The following is a 26,811-nucleotide window of genomic DNA, read 5'->3' as shown; positions in this document are numbered from 1 at the left end:
ATCCTGATTGATTAGTCCTACTCTATAATGTGAGTTACAAAAATCAGTTACAAGAATTAAAATGAAACTCTTTGGGGAGATCAGGTGGATCTCTGATTTTTCAGTGGCAGGATCTCCAAGCCAAGATACCCCATCAGAACAAGGAACACATCCAGTATTCCATATATATGGCTCACTCTTAATAGAGGCAAAGGGAGAAGTATTTGAATAATTCTTGTGTCTAACCACTTTGTGGTAGTTCCTGTAAACCAGGAAAGATTCAGCACTGTGCAACACTGGGCACTATGGACTTCCATGTACGTGTAGCCTAACACCGATAAATACAAACACCGATCAGACATAAGATGGAAATTATTCTCCAGTATGTCATGGAATCCATTATTAGACACTCACACCTTATAAATTACTAAATACCGGTACAGATAGTGTGTTTTTCCAAGTATCTTCTTGTATTCATTCTGACCTTTCCTGATACATAAAAAGGGCAATACTGTTCTGAAGAAAAAAAAATAAAAAATTAACAAGTAGCTTTAAGTATCTGTTCTAAAACCTTTTGGAAATGAAAAAACTGTCAAGAAGACCTTACTTCCCTGCACAAACGAGCTGCCTATTTCCCGTTCCTTTCCTTATGTCTCTCATGTTTCAATTTAATCTCTCTGTGTTGTTCATGTGAGTAGTTGTGGTCCTGTGGTTTTCCTGTGCTTCTTGACTGTGTGACTCCAAAATGTTTAGTAAACAGTGAGTTAACCAGCTGTATGAGATGTATGTGTGAAGTAAGTACAGATCAATTAAATGTTCTCATCAATTAGGAATCACTCTTTATTTTGTAGCATTTACTCAATAACAAGAGCTTTTTCAGTTCCCTGTCTGCCCTGACTAACAAAAATATTTTATTCTATTTCCTGGTTTTTAGCCTTTTTAAAAAACATTTTCACATTACTTAATGCATGAATTACGTAATTTTTGAAAACACATAGATTTGTCTCCATTTTTGTCTGATTTTTACTGAATTAAAGTTGAGAAACATTATTGCTCTTCACCCAAAAATGTACTTTTAAAGTAAATGTTAATTTGCTTAGATCCAGTTGAAATTGATTTTCCATTACTTGCTTAATTTCTCTGTGCTGGAAATAAGACAAAATTACATACATTTGAATTACATTCATAATAAATGCAGAATTTATTATGAAGTATGCATAAATGTTAATTTTAGAATTAAGATTTTGAGTAGACATTTCCTTTTGTGTTTCCCTATAAAATAAATATGTTATCTGAGGACTTTTTTTAGGATTTTCTGCAATTTTAGGATTTATGCAATTGATCTTTATACCTATCTGCAGAAAGTGATTTACCTGTTAATCTATGTCACCTATTTCATTCTGAACCGCATACATGGATAAAATATATGTGCACACATGCTATAACTAAAGCTGACATTTTTCCTTTAATAAGAACTATATTAAAAATATGTATAGGCTATATACAAAATCATTAACTTGTGCTTTTGAGAGCTTAATGGGGAGGCTGTTGGAGGAGAAAGGAACAGATGTGCAGAGTGGTTTCATGGCCTTGATCAGTGATCTTACTACAGAAAAAAAAGATTTTTGTTTTCCCCTGTTTACTTGTTACCTCTGATTTTGGTAAAGCCAAGCTAGTATCAACAACTTGCTTGTCCCCTTATATTGTGTTTTAATTTTGAGATGGTTCACTGCCACTAATTACTATAAATATCAAGGTTAAAATGAAGCAGTTGATGTAGCTACATTTTTTGAGGCATTTTTAGCTAGGGTTGGTATATGCTGGAATGATGTGTGGCACCAGCTGAGCCAGTCAGAACAAAAAAGAGCAGGGAGGGTGCACTTGTGCAGCCTTCAGACAAGGTCAGCCCCAACTTGTGTTCAGAGTCCCCAGCACCAAGTCAGACCAACACCTCTGCTGCTACGTCTTGCATCAGCTGCTGCTCAAATGCACCAAACGAAACCACCTCAACCTTCTATATGCTACAATTGCACCTTGAATGACCTTCCCCACAGAAATGATTTTGCATCCTGTAGGGAGCGATACACTTGTTGGAGGTCCAGAAAGTACGTGACTTGTTCAGAGTCAATAGTGTTTGTTTAACTGTTTAAGCCACTTAACAAAATACGGTCCATTTAGTAGTGTCATTATGAAATGACCCCCCCATTTGCACAGCCAATATCCTGGCAATGCTGAGTGTCAGCCAGAGGCCCTCCTGCCGGTGTCCTTAACATGCTGCCAGCCCTGGTCTGACAAGGATGCCCCTGCCCCCCACACCTCTGGTTTCCTCCAGAGCCAGACATTTGCTGCATCCAACTCGGAATCCCAATGACAGTGTAAAAGGCTGCTCTATACTAAATCTATATTAATCAGCATGGAGAGGGGAAGATTCAAATCAATGTACCTTTCAGCTTTGATAAGAGAGAGGCTTTAGATAAAAAAATAATTAAATGCCCAGCGCCCTAGGGACTAGAGACCTGACAACTCTGTAAGTTAATTCTGTGAATTACTCTTCCTAGAGCATCTTACTAAGGGTTGATAGAATTATTCACAAGTACCACACCAAACTCCTCATCACAGACAAACTAAAATTCTTTGAAAAGTACCTACTAATTTTCTCTAATCAACTTCAATAGAGAAGATGGAATTTTGCACTCACTCCAGTTCCTATCCATCCACTTAAAATATTTCATATTAAATGATGTTGTGCCTTTAGTTCTTTTAAAGGATTATGTAGTCATAAAAGTTTTGTTCTGTGTGATGTCTAGGTGAGTAAATGCTGAGAGTAGTTCCTCATTTTCAGTTGAGGTAACTCTTCTGCTGTCCCATTAAGAATGCTGAAATGGTTTCCTGTCCTGCCATACAATGCACTGCCCATAAATACCCAATACTGGTATCAGAATGTAATTTATAAAAATATATATTAGAAATGAGTAAATTACTCAGTTGCTTAACTGATCAAGTCCTCAGACTACCAAGCTGAGAATTAAAAACCAAAGGCCATGTTTGAACATGCATACTTTTGCTTGGGTTTAACTGGCATTCTCAAAGGCAAAATACAGACTGAATTGCACTTAACCAGCTATAACAGGCAGAGTATAAATTTTATTTGTTGTTTTCTCCAAAGCGATAAGTTGCCCAGAGAGGTGGTGGAAGCCCCATCCCTGGAAGTTTTTAAGGCCAGGCTGGATGGGACTCTGAGCAGCCTGATCTAGTGGGGGATGTCCCTGCCCATCGCGGGGAGGTTGGAACTAGATGATCTTTGAGGTCCCTTCCAACCCTGACAATTCTACGATTCTATAGCATAGTCTCTTAATCATCTATTCACTGTATATCATTAACATTTGATTATATAAATTGCCTGCAAACACTGTTCCATCTAATGATTTGAAAAATAAATCATGCACGTATAATTTCATCTAGTGTGACTAAGAGTCAACAGAGGGTTATATAGAAATAAGGAAGCTTATTATTTATTGCTACTTATTATATTCCTTATAACGCTCATTTTTCTTGCATAGTTGTTAGACACTTTGTTCCAATTGTCTGAATGCTGCATTTATCTTCCACTTCCTCTGTACTCTTCAGAAAGTAAAGTTCAGGTATTTTCTTGCTTTACGTGTTCATTTATCCTTCCATAGCTGCATTTAACTCACTTAACACCTTAAGACACACATGTGGTTGCATTACCTTTAAGTTTCTTTTAATAGAGAAAAGTGCATGTAGTTTACTCTCTCGCTATAAGAGAAAAGGGTACTATCAAGCCAAGCAGCCACTAAAGCTTTTGGTGAGGAAAGGTTGAAGACATATGAAAGACTGGGACATTATTTAATAAAAAGAAAATAATTTAGATCACATAGGCAACTAGTTGTTACACTGTGGGTGAATGTGATGACTTCAGACCACTTGTGATACAGTGGCACTTGTGTGGCTCTGTCTTTATGGAGCTGGGGTGTGAAAGGGACACACAGAGGAGTTTGTGGCCGGTTAGCTCAGTCAGCTGAGCGTGGCGCTAACAACGCTAAGGTCGCGGGTTTGATTCCCGTTTGGTCCCCATGTGTTGCCTGATCTAGTCAAGAGGTGGTGTCCCTGGTGGCAGGGAGGCTGGATTAAAATGATCTCTAAGGTCCCTTCCAGCTTAGGCCATTCTATGATTCTAATAAATCATGCTATTTTGGACACCAGTAATAGTTTGATGTCACAATACGTTTTTAGAAGACTTTTTCATTCCTTTAATTCAGTAGTAGAACTGTGACTTGTAATGGCCCTTGCAGAATATATTACATATTGGATTATTATACAGAATACTTTACAAAATTACTAGCAGTAGTACTGCAGAAGAAGCAAAGCAGTACTGTTAAGACTCCACAGAAACATGCTCTTTACTCACAAAGTTCAATATTCCTTCCATTTTAGATTATTTTCTTTTAAAAAATCAATTAGCATCTATACTACAGATAAATTATTCTGTCAGTGTGCATGGTAATGCCAGGAATGTTAGTTAATTTACTTCAAAGCTAAGGTGCAAATAGTTTCACTCATGCGCAACTTGATTTAGCATCTGGGACTGTTTCCTACATTTGACTTTCCTTGTGTGAGTAGTTACATAAATATGATCTGTGAGAGTACAGTCTCTCCATACAGTAAATTGGATAGCAAGAACAGTTCAAAAAGAATAACTGATTAAAAATGAAACTTAAATAACTATCATGCTAAGATAGCATCAAATTGGTACCTGAAGAAAACCTAAATAACTATTTTAGAGATTCTTGGGGGAAAAAATACCTTAGGTTGTTAAATGCAGCTAATAGCTTGCAATATCAACAGATCTTTGACCACAGTAGTGTGAACATCACTTGGCTAACACACGGTTGGGAAGTCAGCCATAGAAAACAAACCAGCCATTGCCATTATAACAGCAACATCACTGTACTCAAAGTACACTGATTTTATAATAACATGATTTCAATCAATAACAGCTGCAGCCAGGAAAATAAAACTTCTAGCAAAGAAATAATTAAATTTGTACAAGCCTGCCTCATTGATAACAAGTCATCATGAAGACCTGAAATGAAAGAACATAAAATTGCTAGTAGCTAAATCATGAAGAATTGCAACAAGGAATAGGCTGATGAACTGAGTTACAAATTTATTCTCAGTGCCTTGCCATTGTAATGAAGTGGGATGAGTGAAATGTGGCTGTGTGTTTGGCATCTCACTGGGTCTATGTTATCCCATAAAAAACATGAGGTTTTTGCTGAAGAATTATGAAGTGCCTTTCTCTTGACAGATGAGCCGATTTAAATTTTGAGATGCTTGAAAGTATTTTTTAAATCCCTAAGTGGCGCTCTCCAAGTACAGCTATGCCTTTTATGAGAATAAAAGTTGTAATGTTCTATTGTACAGCCCATATTTTTCCTTAAATAGGTGCTCTGGGAATATTTTAAAAAGATTTTGTGTGAGGTATGTCTTGTCTAAACTTAAAATCCTACTTTAATTCTATGGTGAAAGCATTACAATCTCTACAGCGTATGTATTTATAACCATGAACAGTCTTCATAATGAATAGCTACCTAAGCTATCTACATCTGTAAGAGATACGCTGCAACAGGAGTAGATCTGTAGCCTGAAGCAGTGTTGAGGAAGCGCCAAATTTGGGGGACGGGAGATGACTTTGTGTGGCTGCCACACTGGTCTCTCAGAGCATGGTTGCTTGCTGGCAGCAGGAGAGCCGGGTGAAAAGCTCCAGCCTGGACTGATCAGAAAGAAATGAGGTCTGCACTCCGAGATTGCTCCAGGATATGAACTAAAGCACAACAGGAACTTCGCCTCAGAAGTGCACCCCTGAGCTCACCTAAACCATCCATCCATATATATACACACACACACACACACCTGTCCCTCTGTGCTCATATGGGATGCTGCGCAGTGTCATTACACATTACAATTCATTTCTGGCACAGAGTACTAGAAAGTAATTTCAGAATTTGCCCAAACAGAGAGAAATAGCATGCACAATCATTCTTTTTTTTTGTGTAAATGAATTTGACCAATGGATTTGGATTCTTTTAACAAATGTACGAGCATTGTGCATCCATTACAGTTCATCTTGTAGGATACTGATTATGAGACCTTGTTTTCAGTTGGTTTAATTTCACTGTCTGTTAAAATTTCAGACTGAAATTTTAATGCCACGTTAGAGGAAAGGACAATGTTTTACTTAGAATGTTATAATAGGCTTTAGCTATGAAGCTCTTGTATTGCTATCTTTTGGAAAAAATACTTGATAATCAATGAGTTAAAAAACCCACCCACATCTGACCAAGCTTAATGAATGTACAGAGATCTTAGCGTTCCTGTGATCACTTGTTAACATCTGGTAGCTCATTATTTCTTCAGAAACCAGTATTACTTGAATGCCATGTAAAGCATAAACAGATAACAAAACTTTTGCAAAAGCCAGTGAGATGCAGTGAGAACAAAATCAGAATGCAGAGCTCAGACTACTGGGGGAAACAGTTTTGGATTGAAGCCTTTTGGAATACCAAACAATTTGTACAGTTACAAGTGAGATATTTGGGTCAGACTGCAGGTAGTCGAGGAAAGCAGCACATACAAACTGGCATTTGCACACTATATTCTGGCCAACAGTATTACTCCTGCAAAAGTAATCACCACCTGAGTTTATAATACATAGACAGATGCAAATGCAAAGCACTCATTCTTTAGTGATTCCACAATAAGTGATATTTTCCTTACACTAATTACAAGTAAAAAAACCAAAAAGTCTTTTCAAGTCCTGAAACTAAAAAATGGTCAGATTCCAATCTTTTTTCTTAACTTCTTTAAATTAAAAGCTTTCATAAGAAATATAACAAAGGCAAAGAGAAGCCCATTCTCAGAGTAAAAATATATTATCTGTAGAAGAAATACAATTCAATTAAATCAATTAAATCAATTAAAGTAATATCTTGTTCAGAATTCCATACTCAGTTTTTTGGATGAGATCTCTTGTCAGAATCCTATGTGGAAAAAATGCTTTCTCGCAGAGTATACATTATGCAGAGATGATGAAAATACTCTATCTTTTAAAAACTCAGGTTTCATGGTCAGCTGCTCAGAATGGAACAAGAGTGTAATTTTAATAATTCATATTTCTGGGTTGAGACTTTTTAAAGGTCTAGTTAGTCATAAGTGGAAGTAACAGTAAATTCTTGCAGAACTTTCTAGCCATTCTGTAGTATCTACTTCTGCAAAGAGATACAGCCATTAAAAGAATGAAAATACCATGTTCTGGTAGCTCTGTGCTTTTTAAGAGTAATCCTTTACTAGCATGGCTGTACTATTTGAGCCTTATAGTTAAAAGCCATATTAACTTAAATAGTTGGATGACATACCTCCCAGGAGTAGAATATGATGACAGCCTGCAAAGATTTCCATTTCTCCTCTCCACCCCCAAATACAGTGTTCCATAAAGTATATATTTTTAATTTTTGCATGGTAACAATTTATTTCAATAGTGCCACTACAGCATGTGTGTCTGTGCTTTATTTCTGTAAATCTCTGGAGGCTTTTTCCCCCCTCCACAAATCTTTATCTCTCTTGTTATATCCCACTGTCACATCCTGCTGTCTGTCTTAAAAATGGAGTAAAAGCCAGTATCTCTCAATTCAGATGTGAATGAAGTTTACTTCCACAAAATGACAGTAATACTACTAGGAAAGATTTTTGGAGATTTTGTGTGCAAAATAGAAGGAATAAGAAGGCCAGACAGAGTCACTTGTTTCTATGGCAACATGACGGTGTGTCTAGCTCAGCTATTTTTCCTTTTATGATTTTATAGATAGCCGGGATTAATCCAGGGAAGTTTAATATTGTTCAAAGAATAGAAGAATTCTAACCAGTGGTCAAATACATAAATCTTTCTGGATCTGCAAACCAATTCTAAGTGCTCCAGCTTTGCATCTGGCTAATGGTTAAATTCTATTTTAGGTCAGAAAACTCCCCGTAGCATAGCATTCCTTCACATTGGCGACGTGCTGCCTTAAGGACCACCACTTTCCCTAAAGCCCACTTGTATGACTTGAAGCACGTTGGAAGTTTCATGGGAGTGTCACTAAACTCCTGACAGCTGTAAGCAGGAGTAAGTTATGTTGAATGAGCAGTTTATGCATCAGCAGAGCTAATCAAAACACTTTTGTCGAAAGGCTTTGACTTCAAAATGAAAGCTTTTCACAATTGATCTAAATGGTAAATTTATGGTTTCACAGCGAAACCACAAAATCTTCCTGGTGTTTTTAGATTTTTTAAAATATAAATTCTAAATTTTATCAAAAAAGCAGAAATACCTGTTTCACCCAGACAGAAGGACTACTTATGTATTCAATCTCAAACAAAATACATTTTAAAAATCCATATAAAATAGTTGGTGTTTTTACCAGTTTTTATACTTCATCCAATTTTGAGATTGGGTGTGATTAACCTCAAAATCCATGTACATATTCAGATAATTAATATAAGATAAATACGAATTTCCATTTTATCAATACTGTAGGAGCTTTAAAAATGAGTAAACTCAACACCATACGATGCCCTTGTAATCGGTTACCCTATTTTAATGGCTCTAGAGAGCTCCATTTAAATGAGAAAAGAACATAGTCTCTTATTTTTCACAGAAAACAGAGCTAGATAATGCTGAGTTGTACACTAGCAGCACAAGGCTGCGAATTTCTACCTCTCCTAGCATGAAGTCACATGCTATTGCAAAGCACCATGTTTACCTGAGTCTTTGCATTTATAATTCTGCACACTAACTGTTGACTAAAAAAAAAAAAATCACAAAATTACATCATGCTTATAAAAAGAATTCATGTCTTAAGTGTTATGTGTATTATTGAGACTTAGGGAATCTTTGTTGTTTGACAGATGGCCTGACACCCACATTAAGAAATTCATAATTCAATCTCAAAAAAAAGTAAGGAAGAACATATGTGTTAGTTGGAAAAGAAAAAAAAAAATTGAATCGATCATTTTTTTTTGTCAGAGCAAGCACATATGGCAGTTTCATCTTTCTATAACTTACCATTTACTTTCTATTTATAAGTCATATGTCACTAAGCAAGGAAAGAAGTTGGATATTGAAACATAGAAAAGATTTAACTAAGAACAATCAGTGCAAGAACTTTACACTAATTGTTCATGGAAATTAATTACCATCCAAATAAGTCAAACTTATGCCATTCCATCTCTGCTTTTGTTTTCTTTATATATTCCTCTCATTGGTAGTTACAATTTTATGATTATTTCCCGACCATCTGTTGCCTTTCCTTCAGCCAAAATAATTTCCCTCTATAATTTCATGGGTAATTATGTATGCATTATTTTCATGCAATTATATATCTACTTACTAATCTGAAGTCCTCATATCCACAACAATTTGGCATCTAAATTTCTAGTGAGCCGGAATCCATATGCATAATTTCAAACTTCCAATTGTTATCTCTTTGCATTGCTATGAATGTAATAGTAACCAAACATGTACTCTAATGCACATCCCTGGACTCCAAAAGGTCTACGTAGGTTAGATGGATGGAGATGCTGATTGAGATGGAATGTATAACATTAATAAAGCTGTTGGACATCCTCAGTGATTACACTGGGATTGGGGAAACATAAAATGTAATTCTGAGCTTTTAAGACTCACAAAACAAATAGTTTTGAAATGCATGACAATATGATTTTAAAATCTTTTAAAGGAATTTAAAGGAGTATCTACATTTTATAAATATGCCAATAAATAGCCTCATAGTAATTTTTGTTAAAAGGAGACATTTGCTGTTATGTAGTATTCAGAATAAATTAAACTGATAGCAAACCTGAGTTCATTGCTAAAACAGTCTCATAAATAAGTCTATGTTATTTATCTGATATTGATAATGGAAAAGGATCAGAAACCTAGCTGTGATGGTTCTTATGCTTGGTTGGAGAATTGATCCCTCATCACTGTCTCTCAGGACAAACAGGGCATGGTCAGGGTTTTGTAGATTACCAGATGAAAAAGTAACATGACATAGCATTTCCTTTGTAAATATAGCTGTAATGACTCTGGGCAGACAATTTGTAGCCCCAAATCTCCTAGCAAGTGAAGAAAAGTATCCTGAATTTTTACAGTTAGAATACTTTCACTTTATTTAGCTTGGACTAGATAAAACGCATTAATGTCATATTGCAAAAGGATTCCTGAAACATGGTTTGACTGTAAATGCACAGTAAGTTATCTAGGAAGTGACATAAAGTTATTCTAAACAGGAGCAAATGTTGCTAGCACCATGTGGGATAACCACACCAAACTGGGTTGTGACAACCTGCAAAGCACACACACAAATCAGCAGTTTTCAGAAACTGTGATCCTAACTTGAGATATCTGAGAATTCTGTTCAGTGAGGGAATGATGATGATAATGAAATGATTATACGATTTGTTAATCATATCATTAAGGTAGACTCCTACCAAAAGTATTAAGTCAAATAGCTGGTATATATTAATGAATAACATCATTATTATCTAAAGTAGCACTCCACATACATACAGATGACAATATGAAAAGGTCTGAAAGGTGCACTGTACAAAGTCTCTTCCTTTTGTAAAGCTTTTTAAAAATACTCAGATTAATGGTATTTTAGAATAGCATTTGTTCTGAATAGTGATTTTAATGTCTGTGGTAATGGCATAATCCCTTAGTTGCTTATGCAATTACATATCCATCTCTTTCAGCTGGTTATAGGTTCTATTCTCATTTTAAGAACTTACATACAGCAAAGAGGTTTTTATTCAGGCCTGGGGTTTTTGTAGTCCAAAAAGTAAATGTATAAGAAATTTTTGTGGCTTTATTCTTTCATTATAAAATAAAATAGACAAACTCTTATTCTCACCTCCTCTGGTTTGGTGCACAGAGACAAAAACCAGCTTGGCATTAAAGTTTCAACTTTCTGTACAGATGTCAGTCAAATTGCATTGACTTATTGTATTTTTCTTTTCCATGGCTCTTTTGGGACATGCAAATATTTAGAATATTCATTAGGTTAAATGCTTACCTGTCCTGCATTTAAGCAAAACTTAAGAAGGATTCTCCCCTCCTTCTGTGAAACTCTGAAATTCTGGGTTTATGTTTAGGTGTTGATACCCATGCATAAAACTTAGTTGTCTATGTAATAGTTCTAATTCTTTTGCATCACTTCATAAATGGTTTTCTTAATAATATATTATCTCAATACACCATCTCATTTGTTCTGTTAGTTGCAGACTTCTAGGAGAGTAGTATTTTCCATTTAGCTGTAGATCTTAATTTTGTTAATTTCTTTTACGTGAAGCTAGTGCACTTTTCAGGATGTTGTGATTTAAAAGTTGATTCCATAAAACAGATGTTGTGTAGGTGCTGCTTGTAGGCAGGAGGTGCAGGGTTGGAAGTTCAAGAGTGTGAAATGTGTTTCCATGCTCAGAAAGTTATTTGTATCAACATCAGAAAGTTCAAAAGATAACTAAAAAAGAGTGTTCATCCAGAAGAGTGTCTATGTGTTGTAGTGTAAGCCTGTAGAAAAGTAGAATGTCACTTGTGCTGACTAGAGGTATAATAGGTAATTAATTTAGTATTTCCCTAAAATATGTTTTCATAGTTTATGTAATCAGTTAAACAGCTTAAAAAATAATTTTTACACATCATCAGCACCACCTAGAACTGACACTAAACCAATGGCAACGTGGTCCACAGTGCACTCAACTACCTACCACATCTGATAGTCATCAGAGTTAGACTGGCTTCTCCTGTGCTTACACATTTTTCTTCCTATCTGAAAAGACAACTGCTAGACCCCTAGCATGTGAGATCAGATCCTGATATGTTCAAATGAATCTACTATCCAGACTCCAATAATAGGTTTACGGTGCATGTACCTTAATACAGTTTGATGAAGAAATCTGGAGTGGTAAAACCTATTTCAAACTACCATACACTCCATAAGGTTATTAAATTCATAGTATCAATCAGATTTTTTTTCCTCAGTGTAAAATATATAAGACTACCTGAATTAGAATTTTATTTCAAACAACTATCATAACAATTAGTATTTTACACTCTCCCATTCTCTCTAATATGCCCACTTAATCACATTATTTTTTACCCACAAGTAAAGTCAGAACTTGGGTAACCATGGAGCACTGCACAAATTCAGTATTTCTGAATGTTTCAAGATGTTGGCTTTTCCTCCACTGCTGCATAAGAAGAACATAATACATTGTTCTAATTTATTTGAAAAAATATTTGCATTTGTGCTGCCAGAGCTAGAATCATTTCTAGTAGCCAACCTGGTGAGTTTAACAGCTAGCAAGAGATTCTCTGCACCATGCTGCACTTTGCAGTGGAAATACAGACATTCTTCACGTTCATATCTGTCCCTATATAATAGGTTTTTGCGTTGCTAGAAAATTCTTTATGCATGGGTGAGGTAAATGGCTTGCTTATATGAATACAGCACACATAGCATCCAGTAGTAATATTCACATTGATTCTAATGGTAAACGCTCAACTCTCTAAATGGTCTTATTCGCTGAGCTAGCCAGTATCATAGAAACAAAGAGCATATGCTCAAGTTGCCTTTTTCTACTTCTTTTACTTGTATTCTCATCAAATATTAAACCATAAGTAACCTCAAAGTTTTATTCTGTAAAGTATTATTTTTACTATTTCTATACTGTGTCTCTCCACAACCACATTTACAGAGATATCTGTAGAATACAACAGTCAAAAACACATCTTGCTGCAAGTTGAGTTTTCTGTTCCCTTGTCAAAGGCTTTCTTAACCTCTCACCCCCAGCAGTGACAGCAACTAGATCGTCACTTGGGGAAAAAAAAACTCATAAAGCAAAATAACGTGCTCTTTTAGCCTTAAAAATAAAACACACACACAAAAAAGCCCCCCAAAAGTGCATCCCTATAGCTGGAGATCAAATCATGCTAACAAAAGGAAAATAGAACAAAAATAAAGAAAATGGAACACATTAGGATGCAGGACACTATCTAGTACTTTGCTGCACTGTGTACTGTGTGACAGGAATTGTCAGCAGGCTGATCAGGCTCACAGTGGAAAAGTACTGTCGGCTTCAGCCGAAGGAAGCAGGATTGCCCAGCTCAGTGGGGCTCTCAAGGCTGTCACTTAGAACTTACCTAATGTTTAGGATTTGCTTTGCAACTCCTATTTGCCACTAGTTTTATGCCTGTACACGTGTAGGGGAAGAAAAAGGACACATTTTTCTCTTAAAACAAATTGATACTAGTTACAAACTTTAGGCTTTTCCCATGGGCACTACCAAATATGTCACAGAACACTTTCTTTAAAGTCATAAAAAGACAGTGCATACTTGTATATATAACAGGTGAGAGAAGTTTTCCATCACTATGTTTCTGAAGTAGTCAGGTGATTTCCAATCCTCTGCCTTCAAGTAGGAGGGCTGTGTCAGCCTCCCTCGTCTTTTCCGAGAGCACGTGTGCACAGAGCACCGAGATGTAACGTCGCACCATACGCAGCATCGGAGCAGGGCTCAGGCACAGGCTCCACACTGCCCTTGCTTTTCCCCCACTAGAGCTGACCTGTGTCTCTGTTCTACAATATCCATATTAGACATATTTTTAATCTAAAGATCAGGTATACAAACATACATCTCATTATTTTTACTGTGTACTGTTTAGACGTCTGCTCTATGCTGTTTTAAATACAAAATTCCTACAGGGAATTCTTAGAAACCCTTGTAATGCAGTAGATCTTTTACTTAACTGAAGTCAGTTAGCAAGCTTTTTAAAACTAATCAGTACTATGTACTTAAATGTATCGGGATACTGTAGTCACAGAGCAGAGTTGATACCATCATTCATTTTTTATTACTTTACATTAGACAAATTGTTCCATCACAGTTCTCTCTCTCATGAAAAAAAAGTAATTTGCATCTCTTTCTGGGAAAGGCAGGATTAGTGTCATCAAACAGTTAGAAATGCTTCTACTCAGAGTCTTTAATTCAATGTAAGATAATTTATCTAGTAAGGAACAACTTCTAAAGACTTAAGAAGTGGCCAGAACATTTTACCCATTAGTAAATGTAACTTCTGCAATATACCTCTTGGAGGGAAACTAGATAAACTTTTAGACATCTTACATTTAAAACTAAGTGATAACTACTCAAAGTCATTGTCTTTGGACTGTTTTTGGTTTTTCTTAATGTGCTGAGAGTGCTAAGAGCCATAAAAAAATAAACAAATGGAATGCCACATTTTTTGAGCGACAGAAGCATTTATAGAAAGAATAAACTCGTGACTAGAAAAGAACAGTGTATGTGTATTATATATATATATATACAGCTACTAAAAGGGGAAGATAACACTGTAAAAAAACTCACCCTGACATTAAAAGTAAACATGGTCTTAATATGCTCATAAAGCAGTGTGTTTTGCCATAAAACCGAGAAAAGAAAACAAAAAACCCAAACAACAGAACTCTGTATTGACCCAAGTACTGTAACCAAACACAACTTGAGTTGGCATCAGACCAGTATTTGGTAGAGCAGAATTGCCAAAATCATATTTTAAATAACTGCATTTGTTGTTGCTCACGAGAAAGATGCCACAGGGAGGCCCAGCTTTTCAAGCCTGCTGCTATTTTTTCATTTGCATAGGAGTGTGATAGTTGCTTGTCAGCATCACAGAGCATGATTCAGCACGACTTCTTCCTAAGGGAACGGCGGACAAAGGCTGGATGAATAGAGGCGTTTTCACACACACTGGCAGAAACCTGCAAAAGTCTTGGCTGAACTCTCTAGGGCTAGCAATGGTCGTTAATCTTTCACTTACATGAGCACTAAAACTCTATTAGTGCTTTTTCACACATGCACACAGTAGCACTCCCAAGCACTTTTGGCATTAGAATTTGTATCGTCTTTTAGGTAGCAAAGAGTATTCCAGCAATCAAAACCTCAGGGTATTTCGCTGCTATTTTATTTCAGATTTTTGTAAGTGTTGTGACATATTTTTTTATTACTCTGACTAAGACATAAGCATGCTAGTGCAGCTCTTTATTGCTACATCTCTCCTGTCCATTAAACCGTACATCTCCTTGAACAATGTCAAAGCTAGTACGTGGAGACTGAAAGCAGAGAATGCTGAGCAGCTGTCCTCTCCTGTCCTGCCTCTGCACCTCTACACACCAGGCACAGCGTCATGCCAGTGTTAGTGTTTCGCAGTCTAAAGCATCAGTTTCATTGCTCTCTATCAGCAACCTGGAATTCAGTTGTCAAGTCTTTCTATGGCAAATTTGCAGGAGAGCTGCTCCCTCTGCTGAGTTTTCTGTCGATCGGCACCGACACCTCATGTCCTTCCTCACCATGCTCGGCCCCAGCCCAGACTGGAATGTGGGACTGTCTGCTGAAGATCTCTGTACCAAGGACTGTGGCTGGGTTCAGAAAGTCGTTCAGGATTTAATACCCTGGGATGCTGGCACAGACAGTGGTGTTACCTATGAGGTATGTGGACTATTTGAAATATATTCAAAACATAAAGTTTACCCTAAAGCAGTGAAAAGAGAAAGTTATTTGATCCATGGTAGTATCATATATGCCTTTATACTACTCTAGTAAAAATTTTGCTTATAATTCTGTCATTTAGGCGCTAACTACAGTTAGTGTTGGTCACTGAGCATTATTATTGATGGGATTATATTAGATTCACCTGGGATATTACTATACTCACTTATTGAATAACTAGAAAAGTTAGTTTCCTCAAAACTAAGCATAAAGGTGTCCAACCCCTTTGATACAGATCTGTGTGCCATCAGCACCACAGCAACTTGAGTCCTATACTGTTTCAACCCAATGCCAACTACTCGGTTTGGCACATAGGACTTAACTATTCCTTACACCTGGGATTGAAACTCTGGACTTCTCATCACTACGACACTCTAATATCATCCATTTTCTCTGTCTCCATCATTCTCTAAGGCTTGGAAGAGATTCACATCATCCTCAGGTAAAGTCCTGGTTTTGACCAAATGAGTTAAATCAAGTTAATGAACTAGTTACGTCTCCGTAGGTGACAAGCATACCTACACTGTGTGTCTATACGTACAGCTGAAGTTAGACAAGGTTAGTCACATCCTCAAATACCTTTTGAGATGGCAGAATATAGCTGTTCTTTTCTTTCACACCTGGTCTCTTTAGAACCTAAGGAATTTTTCTAGTTATAATGCAGCTCTGAAGGCATATTGAATAATCATTTTTACAAATGTAGTTATCTCAACAAGGCATACATCTTATTGTGAACCCAGCTTCAAGTTGAATTCTGATGTGTTAAAGTGCTTCCTGACACAAAAAAATGGTATACATAAAGGTGTCGTGTGTTGTTTATGTATTATATTAGAATTTCCTTATATGGCATTTCACAGAAGTTTTAATATCTGCAGATGATTTTTATTAATAAAAATCACTAGTTTCTTTTTAAATATTCTTTTTTCTTTTTGACTGCAGTCTCCTAACAAACCTACAGTGCCTCAAGAGAAGATCAGACCACTTACAAGCTTAGATCATCCTCAGAGTCCATTTTACGATCCAGAAGGAGGGTCTATCAAGCTGGTAGCCAGAGTTGTCATTGAGCGAATTGCACGCAAGGTATAAAATATATGTCCCTCTATATAAAAAAAATTCCCAGGCAAGCAAAAAACATCACTTGATAAACAAAAAACCCACAATACTACTTCTGTCATTCCCCCAAATCTGCACTCTTTAACCTATCCACAACAAAGGTAACAGCAGAAAAGAAGTAATGTTGTCTTAAAATATTATTTCTCCCACTTCTGGTAATTACTGCAGCTGCTTAATTGGAGATTTATTTTTTTAAGTATACATAGGAATTAGAAGAGAAAAAAAGTGCTGCAGCTGCGACAGTGCCTCACAGTATACTGTTTTAGCCCCTCTCGCTGCATACACATAGGTGTTTTCTGTATCTAATCTCCACAATAATTTCTTTGCAGGGGGAACAATGCAATATCGTACCTGATAACATAGATGATATTGTGGCAGATCTTGCACCAGAAGAAAAAGAAGAAGGTACATTTTAAATTAGTTCATGTTGTACTACTTTATATTTTGTTCCATTCTCCTCTGTCATTTCTAGATAGAGTACAGAAGAAAAAGTCCCGCTCGGTGCCAAAAAGTGATTTAGGTTTTCATCTCTTCTAGTATCTACTATTAGCCTTCCCTTGTGCAGCAAAGAAATTGCATGTATACCTGGAAGATAACAAAACCAGTAAAAATGATAAAAGAGAGAAGCCTTTCAGAGTTCAAGTAAAAAAATAATTTATTTTTTTTTTACATGAAAGTTGGCAATTAGTCTTTTTTTCCTCTGGGACAAAATGGAGAACATAGAATGCAGGAGGAAAGAACGTGTCCTAATAGCATCTAAAATAATCACCAGCCAAGTGAAGAGAAGCAAATGGAAGAGTATTTTTAATGTTCACTGCCTTTTTTTTTTTCCCCTTGTTAGATGATACCCCCGAGACCTGCATATATTCAAACTGGTCCCCATGGTCAGCCTGCAGCTCTTCTACCTGTGAAAAGGGCAAGAGGATGAGGCAAAGAATGCTCAAAGCTCAGCTGGACCTCAGTGTGCCTTGTCCAGATACCCAAGATTTTCAGCCATGCATGGGTCCAGGCTGCAGTGATGAAGGTAAACCAAGAGGAAAGGGTGGAGGAGAAGAACACCTTGAAGGGTTTCCTCTTCCTTAAAAGTTAAAGCTGTTGATTACCATAGCATGATCTGGGTTATGGCAAACAAGACAGTTGCTGAAGAACACAAATTGAAGCTGTCTCTGGTCAGTTCTGCAGATCGTCTGAGTCAGTACATGAAGCTAGCAAAAGTATAAAGGAAAGGAATAGAGTAAGCAATAGAGGAGAGAAGAAAATGTAAGAGGCAGCATAAAAGTGATACTGCACACAAATAGGCAGCTACAGATGTATCAGCAATTGTGTTAATATTAGCAATTGAAATGGTTCTCTGTATTTTAGATGGTTCCACTTGCATGATGTCTGACTGGATTACATGGTCCCCCTGTAGTGTTTCCTGTGGAATGGGAACACGATCTAGAGAGAGATATGTAAAACAATTCCCCGAAGATGGCTCTATGTGCAAAGTGCCTACTGAAGAGACTGAGAAATGTATTGTAAATGAGGAATGTTGTAAGTATTTTATTTAGCTTTGTAAAATCCAGGCAATAGCAGAAGCATTGCCCAAATATTTTTTTTAATATGAGCTCAAAGAGTCAATGATTTTCTCTGTCCATTTTGAACAGCCCCTAGCAGCTGCCTTGTCACTGAATGGGGAGAGTGGGATGAATGCAGTGCTAGCTGTGGCACAGGGATGAAGAGACGACACAGAATGATCAAAATGACTCCTGCTGATGGATCCATGTGCAAGGCAGAAACTACAGAGGCAGAGAAATGCATGATGCCTGAATGCCGTAAGTATCCATGAGTTTATTCGTCTTCTACAAAGAGGGCCATCATTTTTGACATGTTGCTCCTATTACAGTGACACCTGTATATTAGCAAGTCATATCTAAGCAAGTCTAATATATGGAATATGAGGTACATTTGATTATAAGGCTAGAATAAAAGTGTCCTCTCCTTTTAGCCCATGAACAGTTCAGAAATTGAGGTGCTCCTTTTGTTCAGTCAGTCTCACCCTTACTGTGACCATTAACACTGTTTTAAATTTCTTAAGACATGTTAGGATTTTCAACAAAGGCAGAAAGAATTACGTTTAAAAATATTTTTGTTAGATAAAATATGGAAGTATCACATTTTTAGACTCTATCAATTTGACTTCCAGTTCTGTTAACTCCAACAATCCTTTTTTTTTTTTTTAAAGGAGTTAGGTTTGAAACATATTTTCTTAAAATATTTATTCTCCAGAAGCAACTGGGACTCTGCATATATGAGTAAGCGATAGAAAAGGTAGCAAAGAAATAGCATTAAAACCAAGCAAATCTTTCAATTTAATTTAGTGTTTTCTGAGCTGCTTTAGCAAAATCACTGAGTCTGCGATTCGTTTTGTTCAAAGTGACAACAAAGTATAATTGGTTGATGACAGATAAGACATAGTACATTTTCCACCTGTATTATTTTCAGAATACATACTTCTGTAATGTATAACAAGAATTCATTACCTTTTTCTTTTCATATTAGATACCATCCCCTGTCTACTCTCTCCTTGGTCTGAATGGAGTGACTGCAGTGTAACGTGTGGGAAAGGAATGCGAACGCGGCAAAGGATGCTGAAATCTGCTGCCGAGCTTGGAGACTGCAATGAGGAACTGGAACAAGTGGAAAAATGCATGCTGCCCGAATGCCGTAAGTGCAGGAAACTCTCCAGAGCGAGGCCGCTAACGACGTGGGTTGCAGCGTATGGGTCAAATCTCTACCACCATTTTTTAGCATTGTTCCTTAGATGCTTACAACAGTTCTTTTTCTATGACAAATTATATAGAGATAATTACTTCCTGCTTGCCTTTGGTTAGAAACATAAGTATCAAATAATAGCTCTGCTAGAAATGGACTCAGTGTAGCCTCTCAAAATTTGCTGAAAAGACTGGAGGATTATGTTGCATTAGTGCATTTAGGATGTAAAAAATCATTAGGCACATCTTCTTGACCTTATATTTAGATCTCATAGCTTTTGTGTAATATTTCTTATTCTTTGCAGCCATCGACTGTGAACTAACAGAGTGGTCCCAGTGGTCGGAATGCAATACATCATGTGGAAAGGGCCATATGATCAGGACGAGAATGATCAAAATAGAACCACAGTTTGGAGGAACAGCATGCCCAGAAACTGTCCAACGTACAAAATGTCGAGTAAGGAAATGCCTGAGAGGCCCAGGTATGGAAAAAAGGCGGTGGAAAGAGGCCCGGGAGAAGAGGAGAAGTGAACAAGCCAAAAAAAATATAGATAATGACCAGTATCCAGGTGAGCATGAAACTATGTTTGAATATGCTCATGTCTTTTTTTATAGGTCTTTTCTGTACAACAGGAGTTTGCGAGCAGCTCTACTTCACGCTGTGAGAACACTTTTGGCATTTCAGTTTAGGGAACATTTGAGCAATAAAGCAAAGCATAGTCACTTTTGGTGTTTGCCTGTCACCAAACGTATGAAAACTAAGTTTAGGGCACAATGGAGAAAGGCCACGTCCCATCCCCAAGATTATATTAGCTGCTTCACTACAGAGCGCAGAACGTGAAAAATACAGAAATTAGACCTGGCAAAGGATGGACTGCAATTTCTGAAGAATTGAGTAATAATCTTTGAACTTAATAAAAATACTTATTTTTTTCTCAGTTTGTAGGATGAAACCTTGGACTGCTTGGACAGAATGTTCTACACTTTGTGGAGGTGGAATTCAAGAACGCTACATGATGGTAAAGAAGAGGTCCAAAAGTACTCAGTTTACTAGTTGCAAAGACAAAAAGGAGCTAAGAGCGTGTAATGTTCATCCTTGTTAACAAAACACAAGGCTCCCAAGTGATGCACTCTGAGCTAAATGGAAAGTCAACCTTGATTTGGTTTTTAAAACAACAACAAAAAAATATAAAGTGTATATTAGTTTTCATTTTTGCAGTGTGGTTTGCTTTGTAGTCTTGCTGGTGCAAGAAATATATTTTATAAATATTTCCTCACAGATTTATGCTGAGAGTAAATCTTTGGTACTCCAGCCAGCCCTTAATGCATAAAAATAGTAAGTCATTATGAGTCATTTAACTAAAATACAGACATATCTGTGGACATGGAATAGCCATATAGAAATACTACTTGTAAAGACATGGGATGCATGCATATTAACATAACTAAGTTAAAGTGACATGTTTCATATGTGAGAGGATTTCTCTCTCAATTTGATTTTGAAAATCCAAAGCAGTGCCTATGTGATTACACAACTATGCCAAGGAGCAATTTCAGTAATGCTGATTCAATAATATTAAAGATGCATGTTTCTCTTTTTACACTAGAGGGTTAAGCTGACAGTTATAATAATTATCCTATATACTTTTCTTCACATGGATGCTATAGGCCATGTTTCTTTAAAATTTAAAAGAAAATAATTTGTGCAGCTCAATAGTGATGCCTGTCCACTACATAGTCACAGTCAAAACAGCACATAAAAAACAGATGTGAATGTCATAATATATTTAGATGCCGTAATGTTATATTGGGTCTATTCACTGCCTCTCAAAAGGGACACAGAACAAATAGAAAGTGGTCCAAACAGAGTCCCAACAGCTGTGTCACGTCCAGACTTCCATATGAGACACATTAAAATATTAGATTCAGTTTTGTGAGGATGCTAATCACAGGCAGTGAGAAAGAAGTTTATAACATAATGAAAATGGTAGAGAAAAGGTAGATAGGTTCTCGTGCACCCCTTATTGCAGACAAAGGGAAGGGAGCCTATGAAATAAAACAATTACAGCCTCTTAAAAAATTAATTAAAGATTTACACAGGAATATATTTACAGAAGTGCCATTTATGTTTGTTTAGTTGGAGTATAGGAGGATCTAAAAATTACTAAATTTGTGAGGATTACTCATTTTTAGATAATACTAGCCAGGATAAATGTCTTCTCTGAACACGTGAGTGATCAACAAACTGCCTGAGCTTAGAAAATAGCTCCTCACCACTCTAATTGCTATTTTACACTATTTCCTGAGAGTTTAACTCTCATCCCTACACATAATCAGATGCAGGATCAGCAAGACCTTGGGCTTCACTTGGTGTTGGAATAAAAAACTGTCTTGTAAGTTTAGCAATATAACATTAAAAATGAGAGGTGAAGTGATGGGCTACCTTTTGGTCCAGGAAAGGCAGCATACACCTATGTCTCTACCTAAGTAATAACAATGCACTGAAAATGAAGACTGTTGATGCTGAATCTTAAAACAAGCTTGAGAGAAATGAATGGGGAAAAAAATATTTTATAGTCTCTTTAAATTGCATTCAGCAGTTTACTCACTTCCTTAACACTTGGTCACAACCCTGAGAAACTGACACCAGTGTTTAAGTGTCCGCATTTGACATGAACTAGAATCCACCGAGGCTGTTCGACTTCACCGTCGCTACCCTGGGAATCCTCTCGTTACCTCTCTGTACCTGAACGGGCTGGCTGCATTACACCTTAGGGCTTTTCATCATCATTTCTCTACTGAACACTGCAAGAGCTGCTCAGGACTTCCACAGCTGTCACATCCCACCCCCTCAAGGTATTTTACTGCTTTTTAAAGGGTCTGGAATGAAGGGAAGGCTGGGGGAATAATGGAACCAACCACAGTGTTAAGCCTCTCCCACCACTGCTAAATGAAACGGGTGCAAGCCCATAGTGAACCAAACCAGGAGGAAAAAAACAAGCAACACAAAACCGCCAGGTTTAATGCTAAAACCAAACATTCCACATTTTGCACAGCTTGGCTCGTTTAATATTATTAATTAGTTTGCCTCCTTGTGTCTGTTCAAAGATTCTGCAGTTTATATCTCTACAGCACTGTCATTACAGTCTAGCAGAAAGACTGTCCCCAAGTGATGTATTTATGACCTTACTTTGCTACTCTTTCATGATGCCAGAAAACATAGTGGAATGATATAGATGCTGGAAAAGTGACCAGCGAAGCACATTTCAGCTGAAGAAACAGACGGCTGCAGAGAAGGGCTACAGGGGTTTAGTGCCAGGTGCACAGCCAGGGTCGAGTCCAGACCAAATCAAGACACATGCCCCCACACCTATGTGAGCCACCCTTGCTGAGCCTGACAGAGGCTATCCCAGCTGAGGTTCGTCATTCAGAAAAATAATCTTTGAGTAGAGTGGCGCGGCAGGAGCGTGCTGGGTCCATAACCCAGAGGTCGATGGATCAAAACTATCCTCTGCTAATTCAACTTCAGTTTAGGGGGCCGGTTAGCTCGGTCGGTTAGAGTGTGGTACTGATAACACCAAGGTCGCGGGTTCCATCCCCATTTGGTCCCCATGTGTTGCCTGGTCTAGTTGAGAGGCGTCCCTGCCCTTGACAGGGAGGTTGGATTAAATGATCTCTAAGGTCCCTTCCAACCTAAGCCATTCTATGATAAATGTCTGACAGAGTGGTTTCTCTAGGTCTGGATTTGTGAGAGCTTGGGGCAGAGAGAGCAGAAGAAGAAAGTTTCTCCCGGATGGAAAAAACATGCTACGAGTTTATGGACTAAAATTTATCTCCTCAATCCTACCCATGCCTGTTTCTGCAAATAATCAATTAAAACCAGTGCTGTTTTCTCCTTTTCATGCTTGTTTCAGTTCATCAAACTGTTTTGTATTTTAATTACTCCCTTTGCCAAAGGCTACATAGTACAGAAACCCCTTTAGGTATGTAGGAAATACGCAACATCTTTCTGAACGCACCCATAAAATTGTCCATTAAAACAATCTGTCATTCCTTTCACTTTGGTTCTTACTAATTCGATTCTCCATATACTTTTATTTCTTTTAGGAGGCTGTTAAGTGTGATTTCCAGTCATTTCTCTTAGGCTCATTAAAGTTATGATTGTTGGAAAAAAAAAATTCCCACCCTGTTAATACATGCAGTGACAACATAGATTGCAGTGAATCAGAAATGCGTGATCATTCCTGCTTAGGTTCAACTTTTCACACTTTTTCTGTTGAAATGTTTTACAAATCACTTGTCTGTCTTCTAACTTGATACAAAAGAAATATTTAAGCTCGCTACATTTTGTAAAAAAAACCCACCACAAACAAAAACAAATGAAGAAAAATAAGAGGTTGATTTTCTATTAAAAAAAGCACGCTCTGATATACAATATGTAGAAGTACTGCATTGTTACTGTAAACTTTCTAGTCATGTAACACTCAGTGATTATCAGTCAATAAAAATGACAACTGTCACCTCTCTATCTCCTGAATAGTACTGCTGAACTGAAAGCACAGATGTCACTCCAGTTTTGTAGATCTCAACTATCAGATCTTAGTAATGTGTGTATGGGGTTTTTTTCTAACATACAACCTGTAAAAACTTTACACAAAGTTAGGGGCTTAAGAAATGTACAGTAGGACTCTGTGTGTGCAGCATACAATTAAAAAAATAATTGTTTGATTGCATTTTTAGATTTCCTTCATTGTTTTTGTTTGCTGTGGAATTATGAAAAAGCTACCCTGAATATTTCTTACCAAAGTCTTGTGTAGATGTTTTGTAGCTGTCTGGCTAACACATTATTATTATTTTGGAATAAAGACATCTTTACTATGAATTTTGCACTTGTATGAGATTCTGTTCAACTACTACGATTATGTACACCAAAAAACCCCTGCACTTACCAACATAAGGAGTCAAGTCACACTTTTATTCATATTTTAGTCCTGTTCAAGTTAACGGGATATCTAGAGTGAGCTAGATTTTACTACAGCCATTCTTTCCACTTGGAATTTATTTGCATCAATGTTTTCATCAAATAGTTTGTTGTTCTTTAGAAATCACAAGGTAACTTATGATTGTTACTCAGATTACCCCGTATTCCTCTCACGGAAGTTCTGTTGCCGTTGCTGGTTTTTGATAAAAGAGAAACTATTTCAATGCACACATTTTAAAGCCTGGTGATACAAACAGGCTTACAAAAAGACTGAGATTTTTGTCAAACTTTCAACTGATATTCTGTGCTACTAGAAGACTATTGAGGTGCTCTGTGAGTCTAAGTACATCACTGGTAATTACACAGAGAAGTAGAGCAGTTGGGGGAGCCACTCAGCAATGCTGCTGCTGCAGAAACGTGACTGTAAGTACCATCCTACAGCCAGCTAGGAATGACAAATGCATTCATAAAAATACTCTGTTCTAAAACTAAAGCTGGGGTGGACCTAGAGGTGGTTGCCTGGAGATCACAAGCTGGGAGCTGCTTACCCAAAATTGAAGGCAACGTCTGCCCCATTAAAACTCCCTTGGCACTTAGCTGTTTGCTCTCACTAGAAGAATACTCAAGTGTTTACAAGGTGCTGCTTTGAGGCAGATTTGTCAGCGTACAGCAGCATGAGGCACCCAGCACTGCTGCTCGCCTACAGAGTGGACGGGACTGAGCATCCCTGCTCCAGTGGTGCTGGGGAACTCAGAAAGGGACAGAGCCTCTACTGCCAAGCCCTCCCTTCCAATACTCTGCTACAGCATCATGCAACGTTTAGAAGCAGAAAACCAGATTAATTTACCATTCTGTAATCACTGCTCTAGTTTGTTGGTCAAAAGTGAAGTTTCAGCAGAAATTGCTAATCCTTTTATCTTCAAATAAGACCAACAGCACTGAGCCTGTCCAGCTTGAACAGGGCAGCCCCCGCAGTGCAGAGTAACAGCAGTCTGGTCTAGCAGAACAAGTCATCTGGGCACCTTCACATCATGTATAACCAACAGATGGACAGAGATGGACTTTTCTGAAAGACAATTTACAGCATCCATGTGAACCACCTAACTCTTCACAGACAATATGAAGCTAAATGAATTTATGGCGGGATTTAACACTCTGGCACACCAAATGGCAAGACATCAGTCATGATCTTACGGCTCATAAAGCTGTGTCAGACACACTTTTCCTCAGGAGTCACAGAGCACCTAAGTCAGCACAGTGAACATGTGCTCTCTTTAAATGGCAGCCATCCAAGTGAATGCTTGGGATCTACTTGACAGTATGCTTGCTCTAGATTAGGATGTTCTTTGCAGGACCAACACACCTAAACCGTAACCACCACAGCAGAAAGATGATAGGTAGAACAAGCCCTCAAGCGTGATTTGTAATATGAGTAAATTAACTCTCCTAGAGGTATATTTCTGATATAGTTGTTAATGCCACAATATATTGTGATATAGCTATCCTCTTAGCTGCAAACTATAGCATGTGTGTGTGCACACATGTGTATAAATGCATACAAATATATATATAACATGTATATAACAGTGCATGCACACACAGTCACACAATTTGTTAACTTTTTTTACCATTTAGGAAGCAGCATGCAAAATATTAGAGGCAAACAAACAAACAAACCAATCACCAAACAAAAAAACCCAGACTCAAGCAACCAAAAACCACCTTTACCAGTAAATTGAAACATGCTTAAAAATCTCTTGCTACCAAGTTTCAGGCACTTAATGTTCTTTGCTCCACATGCAAACTCATTTAAGATCTTTATTGCAATGCTTTCAACTTTGGGACTCAGTTACTTCATGCAGTGTTGTGCAAAACAAAGCAATTACAGGCCACCTGAATGATACTGAATTCTGTCTCCTCTGGTTTCCAAAAGAGAGAACAGTTTGTGCCATAACTGATGGGCACATTAACTGCTCAGTAGGCAATGACATTTTTCATGTGTGGTCTTGATAATATATCTAAAATGTTAACACCTGGAGCTCTGCATTCTTCTAATCTTCCTTGTGAAAGTCCTAGGGAACATCATTTACTGCACTGTCGGTAATAAACATATGAACAGAGGACTCCAAAGCAGTACGGTGTATATCACCAAACCACCCTTATCTGAACTGCCCTTTATCTCAAAAAAAGAGAGTGATCATGCATATAAAGAAAAAGAGCGAAGACAGGACACATGACTAAATCACAGAATCTCTCTAAGCAATGCTTTCTTTTCTACCCAAAATGCTGGATGATGTTGACCAAAGCCATCCTCTCCCTCTGCCC

General features: G+C 37.4%; 1 protein-coding gene across 1 annotated transcript in view; it reads left to right on the top strand.

The window, feature by feature from the left end:
• SPON1 (spondin 1, extracellular matrix protein) overlaps window positions 1-21,248 on the top strand; it is a gene marked incomplete at its 5' end in the record, with an annotated part of 105,656 nt that extends 84,408 nt beyond the window's left edge. The window contains 9 exons of the mRNA XM_009871816.1: window positions 15,378-15,579; window positions 16,579-16,719; window positions 17,082-17,157; window positions 17,594-17,776; window positions 18,115-18,285; window positions 18,399-18,566; window positions 19,294-19,458; window positions 19,811-20,074; window positions 20,445-21,248. Of these exons, the coding sequence (XP_009870118.1) occupies window positions 15,378-15,579; window positions 16,579-16,719; window positions 17,082-17,157; window positions 17,594-17,776; window positions 18,115-18,285; window positions 18,399-18,566; window positions 19,294-19,458; window positions 19,811-20,074; window positions 20,445-20,608 (1,534 nt within the window). The remainder of the gene's footprint in view (window positions 1-15,377; window positions 15,580-16,578; window positions 16,720-17,081; window positions 17,158-17,593; window positions 17,777-18,114; window positions 18,286-18,398; window positions 18,567-19,293; window positions 19,459-19,810; window positions 20,075-20,444) is intronic.
• Window positions 21,249-26,811: the final 5,563 nt, after the last annotated feature.

This window comes from Apaloderma vittatum, unplaced genomic scaffold, assembly GCF_000703405.1.
Source record: "Apaloderma vittatum isolate BGI_N311 unplaced genomic scaffold, ASM70340v1 scaffold18326, whole genome shotgun sequence".
Lineage (NCBI taxonomy): Eukaryota > Metazoa > Chordata > Aves > Trogoniformes > Trogonidae > Apaloderma > Apaloderma vittatum.
Note: the sequence above shows the minus strand (reverse complement) of the source record. Positions and strands in the feature narration are given on the sequence as shown.